This window comes from Neurospora crassa, linkage group VII (assembly GCF_000182925.2).
Source record: "Neurospora crassa OR74A linkage group VII, whole genome shotgun sequence".
NCBI classification, from domain to species: Eukaryota; Fungi; Ascomycota; class Sordariomycetes; order Sordariales; family Sordariaceae; genus Neurospora; species Neurospora crassa.
The window spans coordinates 1,362,187-1,375,926 of NC_026507.1; the positions used below are offsets into that span (position 1 = coordinate 1,362,187).

The 13,740-nt window shown below is 52.9% G+C and overlaps 6 protein-coding genes and 1 non-coding gene across 7 annotated transcripts; 5 read left to right on the plus strand and 2 right to left on the minus strand.

The window, feature by feature from the left end:
- The first annotated feature begins 83 nt into the window (after positions 1 to 83).
- On the plus strand, positions 84 to 3,069 carry NCU09721 (AP-1 complex subunit beta-1). Its single transcript, XM_953867.2, has 3 exons — positions 84 to 684; positions 747 to 2,130; positions 2,188 to 3,069. The coding sequence occupies exons 1-3, from the start codon at positions 452 to 454 to the stop codon at positions 2,818 to 2,820; spliced, it is 2,250 nt and encodes a 749-aa protein (XP_958960.1). The 5' UTR covers positions 84 to 451; the 3' UTR covers positions 2,821 to 3,069.
- Positions 3,070 to 3,782: 713 nt separating this feature from the next.
- On the plus strand, positions 3,783 to 4,360 carry NCU09720 (hypothetical protein; the record flags this gene model as incomplete). The annotated part of the gene is made up of 2 exons (XM_953866.1): positions 3,783 to 3,902; positions 3,968 to 4,360. 2 exons carry the CDS (start codon positions 3,783 to 3,785, stop codon positions 4,358 to 4,360), a joined length of 513 nt encoding a protein of 170 aa, XP_958959.1.
- A 416-nt stretch (positions 4,361 to 4,776) lies between these two features.
- NCU15336 lies at positions 4,777 to 4,848 on the plus strand. The gene has a single exon. It is a non-coding gene; the product is annotated as a tRNA-Arg (tRNA).
- Positions 4,849 to 5,217: 369 nt separating this feature from the next.
- NCU09719 (hypothetical protein) lies at positions 5,218 to 6,534 on the plus strand. Its single transcript, XM_953865.2, has one exon. It carries the CDS (start codon positions 5,456 to 5,458, stop codon positions 6,335 to 6,337), a length of 882 nt encoding a protein of 293 aa, XP_958958.2. The 5' UTR covers positions 5,218 to 5,455; the 3' UTR covers positions 6,338 to 6,534.
- NCU09718 (n(4)-(beta-n-acetylglucosaminyl)-l-asparaginase) lies at positions 6,433 to 7,838 on the minus strand. Its single transcript, XM_953864.2, has one exon. It carries the CDS (start codon positions 7,707 to 7,709, stop codon positions 6,486 to 6,488), a length of 1,224 nt encoding a protein of 407 aa, XP_958957.2. The 5' UTR covers positions 7,710 to 7,838; the 3' UTR covers positions 6,433 to 6,485.
- Positions 7,839 to 8,291: 453 nt separating this feature from the next.
- On the plus strand, positions 8,292 to 9,787 carry NCU09717 (hypothetical protein; the record flags this gene model as incomplete). The annotated part of the gene is made up of 6 exons (XM_953863.3): positions 8,292 to 8,494; positions 8,564 to 8,757; positions 8,867 to 9,018; positions 9,116 to 9,245; positions 9,378 to 9,677; positions 9,747 to 9,787. 6 exons carry the CDS (start codon positions 8,292 to 8,294, stop codon positions 9,785 to 9,787), a joined length of 1,020 nt encoding a protein of 339 aa, XP_958956.3.
- Positions 9,788 to 10,312: 525 nt separating this feature from the next.
- On the minus strand, positions 10,313 to 12,986 carry NCU09716 (hypothetical protein). The gene is made up of 2 exons (XM_953862.2): positions 12,506 to 12,986; positions 10,313 to 12,348 (listed from the first exon to the last, which is right to left on the minus strand). The coding sequence occupies exons 1-2, from the start codon at positions 12,697 to 12,699 to the stop codon at positions 10,491 to 10,493; spliced, it is 2,052 nt and encodes a 683-aa protein (XP_958955.2). The 5' UTR covers positions 12,700 to 12,986; the 3' UTR covers positions 10,313 to 10,490.
- Positions 12,987 to 13,740: the final 754 nt, after the last annotated feature.

Genomic DNA, 13,740 nt, shown 5'->3' on the forward strand with positions numbered 1-13,740 from the left:
TGAGTGGGGCAACTCACAACAAGGTTCACGCCAAGACGCTCTGGCCTGTCGCTGCAGTGACTTGGAGGACACCACAGTTGAACCACAGCTGAACCACAGTGGCCGCTATTCAGCGCGTACCTATCACTGGACATCTGCCCGTCCACATCATCGTCGTGATCCATCCCGTCCTGACACCAGCGACGACGCGGCGACCTGATCCAAAGCTGGAGCACGCCCTCGACAACAGCACGCTGCCTCACAGCCGGCCAGGTTGCACTTTTGTTTCACGACTACCGGTACCTACGCGATCAACATACCAAAGCATCCGTGTATGCGCCATTCCACGACCACCCGTTGAGGCGCCATCTCCTTTGTCAAAGCTCGAGGTTTCACCGCCCGATCTCGACCTTGTCAGCACCTCCACCACTGCTTGTCCTCCCTGAGCGCGCAGAACAGCAACGCCTTCGCAATGTCAGCTATCAACCGCATTAGGGGTGCGTTTGCGCCGCCGCGCAAGGGCGAAACCTTCGAGCTGCGAGCCGGCCTTGTGTCCCAATATGCCTACGAGCGGAAGGAAGCCATCCAGAAGACCATCATGGCCATGACCCTGGGCAAGGATGTTTCGGCGCTCTTCCCGGACGTCCTCAAAAACATTGCGACCTCCGACCTTGACCAGAAGAAGCTGGTGTATCTCTACTTGATGTGAGCATCAGCTGCCCTCGTCTCTGGCCCCTTCATGAACGAACGCTAACCCCTGAGTCCAGGAACTACGCCAAATCACATCCCGATCTCTGCATTCTAGCCGTCAACACATTCGTACAAGACTCGGAAGACCCGAACCCCCTCATTCGAGCGCTGGCGATTCGAACAATGGGCTGCATCCGTGTCGACAAAATGATCGATTACATGGAGGAGCCGCTACGAAAGACGCTACGAGACGAGTCCCCCTACGTACGCAAGACCGCCGCCATCTGTGTCGCCAAACTGTTCGATCTCAACCCCACAATGTGCATCGAGAACGGCTTCCTGGAGACACTGCAAGAGATGATTGGTGATCCCAATCCCATGGTTGTGGCCAACTCCGTCCAGGCCCTGTCCGAAATCCACGAAACTGCCCCCGAGACCAGGGCGCTTGTCCTCACACCCGCGACCCTAAAGAAGCTGCTTATGGCGTTGAACGAGTGCACGGAATGGGGGAGGGTCACCATTTTGACAACACTAGCCGAGTACACTGCCCATGACGTCAAGGAATCGGAACACATTTGCGAAAGAGTAGCGCCCCAGTTCCAACACGTCAACCCCAGCGTGGTTTTGGCTGCCGTCAAGGTCGTCTTTACCCACATGAAGGCTCTCAACCCCAAGACAGTGAGCGCTTACCTGAAGAAGATGGCTCCTCCTCTGGTAACGCTCATCGCTTCTGCTCCTGAGGTTCAGTATGTCGCGCTGCGCAACATTGACCTTCTGCTGCAAGCCAATCCCGATATTCTTAGCAAGGAGCTGAGGGTATTCTTCTGCAAATACAACGACCCCCCGTACGTCAAGCTCCAGAAGCTTGAAATCATGGTCAGGATAGCAAACGACAAGAACTTTGATCAACTACTTTCCGAGCTCAAGGAGTATGCCCTTGAAGTCGACATGGATTTCGTCCGGAGAGCTGTCAAGGCCATCGGTCAGGTCGCCATCAAGATTGAGGCCGCTAGCGAAAAGTGCGTCAACGCGTTGCTTGATCTAATCTCCACCAAGGTCAACTATGTTGTGCAAGAGGTTATTGTCGTCATCAAGGACATCCTCCGCAAGTATCCCGGATATGAAGGTGTCATTCCGACTCTCTGCAAGTACATCGACGAGTTAGATGAGCCCAACGCCAGGGGTGCCTTGATCTGGATTGTTGGAGAGTATGCTGAGAAAATCAACAACGCCGATGAAATTCTGGAAGGGTTCGTCGAGGGTTTCTTGGAAGAGTTCACGCAGACCCAATTGCAGATTCTTACCGCTGTGGTCAAGCTGTTCCTGAAGAAACCCAGCAACACCCAAGGCCTAGTACAGAAGGTCCTCCAGCAAGCCACGGCAGACAACGACAACCCCGATATCAGAGACCGTGCTTATATCTACTGGCGTCTCCTCTCTGGCGATCTCGATGTTGCCAAGGTTTGTCACAATTCCTACCCCCTGAATATGTAAACATTGACTAACTTGCGTTCATAGAGCATTATTCTCTCTCAAAAGCCCGCCATCACGACAACAGTAACATCCCTCCCTCCCGTCCTCCTCGAGCAACTTCTTTCCGAGCTTTCCACTCTCGCCTCCGTCTACCACAAGCCTCCCGAGTCGTTCGTCGGCAAGGGCCGTTTCGGCGCCGACGAGATCCAGCGCGCCGCCATCCAAGAACAGCGCCAAAACGCCGCCGAGAACCCCATTGCCGCGTCAGTCGCTGCTGCTGCCAAAGGTGGCCAGCAGAACAACGTTGAGAATCTTCTCGACATCGATTTTGACGGCGGCGCTCCTGCCAGCGCAGAGCACGGTGGCGGTGTCGGCACACCAGATCGGTTTGGCAGCCCGGCCAACGTCGGTGGTCTTCCCGGTGCGCCACCGCAACCCAGTGGCGGCATGGCGGATATCATGGGGCTTTTCGATGCACCACCGCCCATGCCGTCGGCGTCTGCTGCAACTTCGCCGGCTGCTGCAGGCGGGATGGGTGACATGATGAGCTCGTTTGCAGGCATGGATCTTAGCGGGACGAGTGCGCCGCCGCCGCCTGGTCAGCAGCTGGGGCATCCGGCTAGTCAGACTCCTCCCAAGAGTGGTGGAGGTAGCGAGGATCTGCTTGGGTTGTTCTGATGGAAGAAGTCATGATTGGATGAGTATGGTGTCACTATAATAGCATGGTAGTTGGGGTTGGTGATGAGGGAACTGGGCTAAAAGCGATGGGACATGCTAGCGCCTTGTTTAAGCAGTTTTTGTTGTCCTTGTCTTGTGCAATGAGCTGCTAAATTAATAGATACGATACACTAGGCTCTTCGTCGTCTCGTGAATTTGGGGCCTGTCCCCCGTGTTTCGGTTTCTCTCTCGTGCAACATTCGTGTCATGACCTCGATTACCTATGGCTTTGCTCTCTATTCATCGTCGTCAGATCCCTTTAGTGGTGGATTACAATTGTCATTTCAACAGGACTAAAAGCTACAATAATCACCAAAAGCTTGACCGTCCCAAAGCCGATCGTTTACTATTAGGACCTATCTAGTCACCCATAGTGACCAGTGTCTCTATCGAACTTTGCTGACAACAAAGTGTGTTTGAGTTTTTCGGATCTCACATAATCGACGACAACAGAGCGAGGGACATGCTCCCATTTAGCCCTTTATATATTTGGGTTGTGGTTGCGACCGAGTTCTTCGAGGTCAACTGTAACACACTGCACAAAGTCAACATCGAGTGTCCGAAATGCTTCTATGTCTAACTACTGCTACATCTCCGTGCCTGTTCGGAGACAAGAAATGACACAATTGTTTGTCCTGCGCCGGACTAATTCCGCATCGAAGTTGCTTTCGCTGAGCTTTTGGCTTATCGCCTTGGGTGTATACCTTAGAGGTGGCCTTCGGAGTCTCTTGGCATTATCGCCGTCAATTCACTCATCCTAGCCCACCCTCTCGCTTTCGCTCATCGGGGCTTCCCTATCACTTCGGCGGTATTTCGCCAGCACTCTCGAGTCTCTGAGGAGTACATGGGATTTGGGGCTCAGGTAGACGGCCGTCCCAATCTCCGAAACTCAACAGGCCTCTTGCGTTTTCACCGCTAGCAGAATGACTACATGCCGCTATCCTCAACCGGCAAAGTTCATTGTCCTAGCCGAAGGCGGCGCCGATGGAGTTATTCATGACTCTTACGAACGAGACCTTTTGACGTCTGGACGATCCCGTCCGGTAATGCCGTTTCCAGCAGCCCGATCAGACTTACCAGGACCAACAAACCTAGATATTCGCAAAAGACAGAGACACGAATGCGCAGCGAACTCAAGTTACTCTGGGAAGAGCAGGACCCCGTCGCGGAAACGGGAGTGTCAGATAGCAAAGCGATGCGGGACGGCATCAGGGCGCAGGTTAAGCCAATTCGCGCCGGGCTTGAGACTACGGGAAGATTGGGCGTTACCCTTAGCAATAAGTCTCGCGGCAAGGAGGTTACCTCTATCCAAGCCGGTGCGAAAGCCGGCGAGGCTTTACAAGGTCCGAGTCTCCGCTTTCTAGCCCGTGCCCACGAAATCCACGCCAGTTCCCGACCCCGATCCGTAGGGGGTGTCAAGGTAAGGGAGACCAAATGTATATATGGGAGGACCAGGCGAGTGCAGCCTTTGCGAACGATGGAGAGTGTCAAGAAAGTCTAGGTGATAACGCACGTGGAGACGACGGACCCTTCTGTCGCGGAGGAGAAGGACACTTGTGTTAAAGGTTGTCACAGAGGAAAGATGCATGAGGGACTGTCACTGAGAATTGCCGCCTTGCTGGTGATGATTTAGGAACTTCTTCGCCAGTTGCATCATTGTAACGGCCGCCAAAGTATTTAACATTCACGCAGAGATCGGTGTTTTTGATTCAACCCCAGCAAACCGTAAAGCAGAGAAACTAGGATATGTTAGTATTCAGAAAAGGACTTAACAAGCGTCCAGAAGCTAGTAACATACGACTACGACGAAGTGTCTTATCGTATGATCATGTACAAAGAGAGAGAATGTATAGCGACGAGGGGCGACAGACAAAGCCTTTCTTATGGACATGATTCAGACCGTCTTATCATCAATAAGGTCCGCTGGCTCAATGGCAGAGCGTCTGACTACGAATCAGGAGGTTCCAGGTTCGACCCCTGGGTGGATCGAATTTTTTGAGTGCTTCTTATATTTTGCACCTCCTATTGTAATAGATGTGCAGTTCCAATTCCGAGCAGCAGGATTTGCTCCATCTGTTTTTTTTCCACGATTGGTGGGATTCTCGTTGCCCTTTCACTCTGGACTAGGAAGTACCCTGTTGATAACGAGTCCGGGGAAGATTGGAAGGACCAATCAGTGGATTTAGAAGAAACAGCGCTAGACCACATAGGGCGCTTGTTAATCTCGAGCTCAATGTGCAGATTGTCAGGGTCGCTTTCCCGTCAGGAACGGGCCAGGAACAAGCAAGACAAGCCAGGAACAGGTGCCCCCAAGCATCCAATGCCCCTGTTGAATGCTCCAATGGTCCCTTCCCCCATGCCGGCCGTCAGTGGCCTTTCCTTTCTACTCTCCTTCCCTTCTTCCCTCCGTTTTCCGCAGCAATCGGGATTCATATGTCCATCGCCAGCATCATCTGAGCCGGTGTTGCAGAACCCGCCGCGACGGCGGTTCGCCCCTCTTGTATACTTAGTTGTATTCCATCACTTATACGGCTCTGTCCGACCCGAGGTCATTCATTTTCCCCGTTGATTGATTCGTTTAGGTAGCAACCCAATCATGACCGAATCCCGTTCATTCGCATTGCGCAAGACACCACCGCTGACGCGGTCCAACCTTTGGATATCTCGCTTGTCCTTCCTCGCCCTCCATGTTCTCTACTGCGCCACCGCAACCCATGCTGCCACAACCACAGTCTGGGCCACCCCTCACGACAGCTACTCCTCCTCGATCGGCGTTCTCGGCTGCAAAGTCGATACCGACCGCATCGCTTATTGGCCCGGTTCGGTCGACTGCAACAACCTCTGCGTCTCTCTCTCCTACGGCGACCGTACCGTGAAGCTCCTGCGCGTTGACCAATCCCAGGGCGCTCACGACATCAGCTACGATGCCTGGAACTATCTTGTCACGGGCCACGGGGCCAACGATCGGCCGGCCGTCGGTGGGCCCATCGAGATGCAGGCGGAGGAGTTGGACGCTTCCGAGTGCAAGGACTTGATCCACACAGAGGGACACAAGCTTCCGCTGTCGGCGGCCAACAGCATGAACTTCTTGGCGAGCTGCCTCGACCACAAGGACGGCAGCTGGGTGGGCGCAAACCACATTCTTTACAACATTCTCGACTCGATTTGCACGTGGGGATATGACGAGCCGTGCGAGCTGAACTGGCCAAGTGAGAACCAAGCTCAGTGCAAGCATGCTTTGGGCACGCCGAACCCGCTGAAGGATGATCCCGTCTACGATATCAAGTATCCTTCGGGCAATAAGGTTATCGCTGGGTCGGGAGAGGTGGTGAAGAATGGAGGGACTCCGTGGGGCGATGTGGGAGGGACTGGCCAGGAGAATGCCGCTGCGGGAGGTCAGATTGTGAGCAGCTCGGCGACACTTTTGATTGTTTGGATCATGACCCTTATGAGCTGCGGGGCTTTATGTTGGGTCTGACGATGCTTCGTTTCGTACGAGTTGGATAGTTGGCGGGCTTTGTTTGCTTCGATTCTTGAGATACCCCCTTTAGCACGTTTCGGAATGGATTTGTTGTTTTCTTTCCTTGGTTGAGTTGGCTCTGGGATTTCACTACACATCTGTTCGGTCACAAATCAGCGGAAACCGAGATAACACCTTCCACCGGCGGCACCGTGACAACCACCGCTTCGCTCATTTGCCCTCCTCGGTAGGCATACGTAAACGTCCAACCAGACGCCGCAGCCCCGTGATTGCCCTCCTTATCCACCACTACAATCCCACTTTGCACAGTGGGATATTTCCTCACCATCCTTCTTACCGCATCTTCAGCCGCCTCTGTCGGGGTCATGCCCCTTCTCAAGCTTTCGACAGCTTGATAGCAAGGCAGAAAGCGCATCATTATATCCCCATCTCCCGTAGCACCGCAACCACCCACCTCCCCATCAACATACGCACCGCTACCCACAATTGGTCCATCGCCAACCCTCCCCGGGATCTTGTGCGATGCACCATTTGTCGAAGACCCAGCGGCCATCCTCCCATCCTTCCCAATCGCAATCATAGATATAGTATCATGCCCACCTCTCTTCTCCCCCAATTGCTTATTAGACTCTCCAAGACCCCCATCAGCCCCCAAGTCCTTTTCCGGAACCGGCACAAAAGGCCCACACGCTCCTCCCTCCCCTTCACCCTTCCCTTCACCCACAACCACATTCCTCCTATACGACCCCTTTTTACACCCTTCCCTCTTCCAGTTCTCACAAACCGCCCTCGACTCCTCCGTTCCCAAATCCTCTTCCGCAAACCCGTTCTCCCTCGCAAACTCCGTCGCCTGATCGCCCGTCAGGAGCGAATGTCTTGTATACAGCAACACCCGCTTCGCAACGGCAATCGCGTCCCGTACCCGCCGCAAATTGGCCACCGCGCCCGAATCCAGCGTGTCTCCGTCCATGAGCAGCGCATCTAGCGTTGTCTCGCAGTTTTCGTCGGGCGAGCCGCCATAGCCGACGGTGCCGTCGCACTGGAGACGTTCGCATGTGGCACAGCCCGCTACGATGGCGTTGATGGCATCTAGACGGGGATTGGAGTCTGCAGGTGGTGGGGAGGTGATATTAAGGAAGGCGGAATTGGTGGCGGAGGTGAAGGCCCCGCCCCAGGTGTTGATGATAAAGGGGAGGCCGGGGGTGTTGTGCCAGTCCAGGTCGGGTTTGGAGATGGTGGTGGAGCTGGGATTGGAAGTGGTTAGGGGGTGTTGAGACTCCTGAGAGGCGAGGGTTGGAGTGGTTGTTGTCAAGAAAGCGAGGAGGAAAAGGATGGTGGTTAGGGGGACGCGGGCTGGCGGAGGAGTCATGATTGATGCGGGGATGACCGCGGGCAAAAGTGAAAAGAGCAAACTGGACGTGCGGGTTGGACACTCGGTGCAAGCGACTGGATAACTTTGCTCTGTGGTCTTCAAACTTTCTTGAAATGTAGCTGAAAAGTGCCAAGTGATAGTGAGAAAGTGATAAGAGATTCGGAAGCGGGGGAGGTCGGGAATCTTTTCCCTTTCTGGATCATGGTGGTTCGGAAGATGGTAGCAGAAACACACTTTGAACCCTAACCCTTCTTCTCCATCCACTTCACCTCAGGGGTTTGTTTACTTGCGAGTGTGATCCAGAGCTCCTGGCGTCCTTTTCTTTCTGGTCTAGCATTGTGGCTTTTGGTTCTACAATCCCGCCGAGATGCAACCTTCATCCGCCATCACACAACACGTGAAGCACGCCACTAAGCATGAGGCCTACAGTAGGTTACAAGGCGTCACCCGGAAGGCGGGCGTACCCCTCATGTACCCCAACCTTCTCTTTGGCGGTTCGCCCCTTCCATTCTGAAGAAATTGCCATGATAAAAGGGTAGGAATGGCTGTTCCCATCGCGACCTTGGCCTATTTCACAGAATGTGGCGAGCTATAGGCCGAAATACTCAATACAGAATGCTATCGTCAAAGGACCCGACAGAAAATGAGATCGCTTCGCCCATCTCGCCAGGCGAACCATCAGTTTACCTTGCCCATAATCATAGCTACTCTGACGATGAACCACTACCAACACATCCGTCCTTCAAATCCAAGCTTCACAAGTTTATCCCCCGTCGAGACACGTATGTTAACCATTCCACTCTCTACCCTGGACGTCACCACCTAACCATCACCACACCACATGACATCAGGTACTGGGGCTCCCTAACCTACAACCTCCTCGCCTTCCTCCTCCCCGCCCTCTACCAAACCCTCTCCAAGCTATGGATCGCCCAGATCGACTCCTCCTCCGTCGTCCTCACCGACATCTACACCTACATCTCCACCATCGCCGAAGTGCTCAACGAAGGCCTTCCCCGCATCGCGTGGCTCATCATCGACAACTGTATCGGCCTCTTACTCCTTCACCATCACCACCCGCTTATCTTATCGCTTTCCTACCTACACTTTGATCGTCTTCCAGCAGACCGCCATGGGAAGCCTGCTCATGACAGTCATCTTTATCGGCGCCGCCGAGTCCTTCGCAGCGGGATTTGTCCCGCCCGAAGTCAGGCAGAAGAGTCTAAGCTATGTCCGCGTGTCGGCGGCGGTGGCAAGTTGTACGAGGGCGTTGGATTGGCCGGATGTACCGCTGGTGGTGAGCTCGGTTGGTCTTTGCGGTGAATATCGTGTTGGATATATTGTTCCTTTCGTGGTTCCATGTGGGCCGGACCACGGGGTACAAGCTGACGGTGTTGGTGCAGGCGGGGATTAGACTGGCGTGTGATGTGGTGGCTGCTGGAGTGGGGTTGGGATATTTTGCTTGGGTGGCGAGGAGAAAGGTGAGGGAGGAGGAAGCGAGTCAGAGGCGGAGGGGAGAGGAGCGTGAGAATGGTATACTATGGTGAGATGGGTAAGTTAAACCACCTAGTCAGGTCGATGAACACACAGTGCTCACGAAGCTTTCGCTATAGTGGTCCGTGCAAGGTACCTGACATAGAATTAAACTTCTGCTCCCAACCACAGTAGTTGTTTGGTGGTGGACGGCGGGGTTTTGGATGATGGCTAGAGAGGCGGTTTATACGTTTGCGGAGTCAGCGGTGAGGAATGCGATTTACTTATGGTTGGTACATAGAATCATTGGCCTTGGAGCGGATTATGCGACGGCTTGGGGCGTGTTTAACAAGATCCGGTGGGGGCTGGTGATGGTTCCGGGCCAGGCCTTGGAGACGTCGGCCTTGGCGTTCGTTGGACATCAGTGGGCTGTATGGAAGAAGAATAAAGAGGGAACGTCTAAGCCTGCTGCGAGTTGGGTGGAAATCAAGAGTGAGTGTTCGTTACAAACTGTCTGTGGGCAGAACAAGTTGCTGACTTCTTAGACTGTATAGGAAACAGTCGTCCAGCTGAAACTCAGCACTGGTCTCTATGGCAGTTGAGATCCCAATCTGCATCTTCCTCTCCTTGTGGGGGATGAAGGAGTTTGCTTTCTACATCTCTAGCTCTGAACGTGTCGCAGACATTACCAAGAAGATGTGGCAGGCAAGCGTGACACAAGACTTCTCTCCTCTTCTCTTTGAGAACCCGAGTACTGACCGCGCACGTGAAGAACATCGACTGGTGCTACATCTCCTACGCACAACTATCAGCTATCTTCCATCCTTCTAGCCACTGTTCCTCGGTGGTTTCTTTACCAGTCATTGTGGTCGAACTTACTCTGGTCAATGCCATGGGCTATAGTTGTTACGGTGATGAAGTTCAAGAAAAAAACAAGCCTGGACATTCTACTCTGTTACATTTGGCGAAGCAAATGTCTTTTCTTTCATCGTTGTGGTTATAGTGCTGGGAGCTTCGGTATGGCGACTTCACAATGGGGTAATTAGAGTATGATTACAAGGGCAAATCGAACGCTCGTAAGAATATAAAACCATCGCCTGCGTGTAGGCATGTGTGTGAACTGTGGTGCGTCTTCGCCTGATCCAAGTGTAAAAGCTGGTTATCCTAGATTGCATAATACTCAAGTCTTTCTCAACAATGTTAACTCTATCCAATCTTGCTTGATTTTCCTCAATGATTGACCTTCCCTCTGGTATAGCCAGTCCTCGGCGCCCAAGCTGACATTCATTTTCGCTGTGAACAACATCACAAGCCGCAGAAGATCTCTTCGTAGCTCCCAATACACGGGTCGTCAGGGTCATCTTTGTAGGTCATGATGACCCCCTCCGATCTTAGCCGCAGTGTCGTTTGTTGAATGAAAATTTGCTCTTGTCTTGCTTTAGGACTTCGCTCTCGGCCTGCTGCCCTCAGCACCCTGAGTCTCTCCTTTGCCGCTCCCAAGCCGTGGTCTTTTAGGACGCCTGTATCGAGATCAATCCTGGGCTCTCCGCCGTAAGAACACGGAGGACGAGCGTGACCTCTGAGCCATTTCACCAGCGTACGTGCATGTGCTCTGTCCTTGCCCCCTCCCCTCTTCGGCTCCCATGTATCTGTTTGGGCGCTGTACCCAATCCATCTGAAGAAGCGTGGCGTGTACTTTGACACAGCCTTGAGCCATGCTTTTTCGTTCTCTGTCAGGTGGTTTTTGTTTACTTCGTCGTATGACCACGTCTTGGTGTGATAACCTCCTGGACCTCCCGGCAAAGTGACGGTGAAGAGACCAGTGTAGCTACCCCTATCCGGGTCGCATTCAACCCTAAAGAGAATGCTTGAAAGTGGAACCCAATTCAGAGAAACTGCTTTCTCTGCTGCCGAATCTGAACTGGCCGCAACTTTTAAGCCATTGCTCGAAGGTGGAACACAATCCGGAGACTCTGTTTTCCCTGCTGCCGAATCTGAACTGGCCGCAATTTCCTCCTGCCCTATTACTCCATCCTCGTTATCCTCTGCCTCATACTCTGCCATGATCTCATCCTCCATGTCATACTCTATTATGACCTTATCGTTCGCCATGGTCTCATCGTCTTCCTCTCCTTCTTCCTCTGACTCGGTCTCCCACTGAGCCCCTTCCTCTGTCTCGGCCTCTTCTTCCACCGTCGTGCGAATGAACTCGGGTGCTTGGGTGTTGTCTCCCCCTCCATGGCAGACCCCCGAGTGATTCACCGCCCCTGGCATCGAAGGAGTGCTTGTGTCAACCGGTGTCGTGGCGGAGTTGTCAACACTCGCCGTTGGTGGCGTCACAATCGAAAGAGAAGCCATACTCGTGGAGACCGTTGTCATGGGTCTTGTGTCCGCGTCATTGACACTCGCCGTCGCCGTTGTCGCTGACGTCACACCTTGTACTTCATCAATGAGCATATCCAGCGATCTCAGCTGACTGATGAGTCCAGCTCTCTGATTTATGAGCCTTTTCACCAGCTCCGAGTTTTGGATTCTTGGTCCAGTATTGGTGGCTATAGTACGCGAGCAGTCATCGTCGCCAGTTTCCTTCTTCCGTATCCATCTCTCTCTCTGGTTGTCAGGCCAAGCGAGCGGGATCAGGTCGCCGCTGTACGTGTCCATCAGCATCTTTGGCGATCCATTGCCATTCCTATCGGTGTATACGGGGAAAGATGTATGCGCCAGTGCATAGCCCGTCGGTGGTCTATCCATATCCAAATCGAGTAGGCAGGGTGAGTCGCTGTTCGTAAGCATGTACACGCAGACATCCACGCCGCCGCCAAGACCTGGTCCTGGCTCATTCGATTTTGACCTGTGTCTTTGTTGGTGTTGGAAAACGCCCCGCTGGTAAGAGTCCCCCTCGCTCGGCATCGTCCATAGGTCCTGGCGCCCTAGAGCACTGTCATGCCTGGAGACCACGTTGCAAGCCGCTTTGGGAACATGGAGAACGTCATGAAGGGTGACTTCTGCTCCTTGCGTCGGATTGTCATCGAATTGGTCGTTACACTTGACGGGAAGGGTGACGCTGCCGATGCCAAACACTTCCATGAGTACACCCCTGTGGTCTAGCACGTAGGAGTCAAAGGGGGTGTAGGTTGTGAACCATTCGCGGTCTATCGCGACACTATGTCTAGAATCAGCTTTCTATGTTCAGGATTGGTTTACACGTAAAAGCGCGGTCCTAAGATAATCTTCAGCAGGCAAAAGCATTTCCTGCAATGATGCCCTTCCAGTACCATTGTTCTGCCTCTATTGTCATTGCCATATTCGCTGAAACTTACGAGAAGTTTGACTCGTAAGACACCAGCCAATCTGAGCACAGGCGCTTCGAATGCCCCTTCCATTCATCCTTTCCTCTTCCCTCGCCGTTCTTGTCCTCATTTCCGGACGGGGAATCAGGGCGAGAAGAAGCAGCCGGTATGGTGGAAGTCATCGCAAACTTATTCCAATTCCCGGATAGCAGCAAGGCCGACATTGTTGGCGACGTTGTGCAAGAGCTCCCAAACAAAGGACTCGTACACGGGGAGGCAGCAAGAAGCCTTCGCTTCTCAGGGCGATGGAAAGCTAGGTCCTGGGGGAATGCTGGATACCTCTGCTGGGTTGCACGGTAGCTTGACTGTAGGGAGAAACCTTTGCCTTGGAATCGATGTAGATATTGTAGTAGTAATAAAAGTTCAATTTGGGAATAAGAATTTCAAGGGATCGGATGTTTTTGGATGTATACCTAAATGGAAATGCAATTGGAGGTGCAAACAAAAGTGCAGATGGAGGTGCAAACGAAGGAAGTGAAAGCACTGACAGAAGTGGACTGCATCTTTCTTTATCCCCCGTTGTACACGGACCACGCCTTCCATCGTCGGGCCTCATGCTTGGGACCCTAGTGAACCAATCAATGTAGGGCTTTTATTACAACGGGATGATTGCATAAAGTGTAACCAAACCAGCAGGAGGGACTGGAGGTTTGGGAAACGGGAGAGGTTGAGGCGGGACCAATAGGCCATCACCACAACGACAAGCACTTCAAAATCCCATTCACCTTCCACCACGCACGCTCGCTCCGAAATGACCGGGCATTGAGATGCTGATCTGTGCCTTTTTTGTTCTCTTCAGCCTGGCGTACCTCGACATATGTTACCTCTATCATCCTAGCTCGCCTGCTCTGGAACTGAAATCTGAAGGTTGCCGAGGACAGGGTCGCCTGGATGAAGAAGCTAAAGATCTTCAACTTTCGGGACCAAGATGCGCTTGACGTGTAGTGTACCTGACACCTAGAAGGTTTAAATCGACTGAAGAGGAGAGGAGACGTATATTTACATACTACACTATTCTACACTAGACTATAGAAGGATGGGTTAGGGTTCAATAGGGTTGATTTCTACCTAGGTACGCAACAAAAAGTCGTGTTGAATCGATTGGTTGTCTTCACTCGATGAGAGGATCTTCTGGAGTTGAAAGCTGACAGCAGGCAGAGCTTACCCGCACTGTTGCAGCACGGTTGCAGGGGGCTGCTCACCTC

Excerpts from the sequence above, each read along its gene's own strand:
- NCU09721 (XM_953867.2), top strand. The coding sequence starts at position 452 with ATGTCAGCTATCAACCGCATTAGGGGTGCGTTTGCGCCGCCGCGCAAG. Across the intron at positions 685-746 it reads CTGGTGTATCTCTACTTGAT|GAACTACGCCAAATCACATC; the intron begins GTGAGCATCAGC and ends CCCTGAGTCCAG. Across the intron at positions 2,131-2,187 it reads GCGATCTCGATGTTGCCAAG|AGCATTATTCTCTCTCAAAA; the intron begins GTTTGTCACAAT and ends TTGCGTTCATAG.
- NCU09719 (XM_953865.2), top strand. The coding sequence starts at position 5,456 with ATGACCGAATCCCGTTCATTCGCATTGCGCAAGACACCACCGCTGACG.
- NCU09718 (XM_953864.2), bottom strand. The coding sequence starts at position 7,709 with ATGACTCCTCCGCCAGCCCGCGTCCCCCTAACCACCATCCTTTTCCTC.
- NCU09716 (XM_953862.2), bottom strand. The coding sequence starts at position 12,699 with ATGTCGGCCTTGCTGCTATCCGGGAATTGGAATAAGTTTGCGATGACT. Across the intron at positions 12,349-12,505 it reads TCTTACGAGTCAAACTTCTC|TGTCGCGATAGACCGCGAAT; the intron begins GTAAGTTTCAGC and ends TTCTAGACATAG.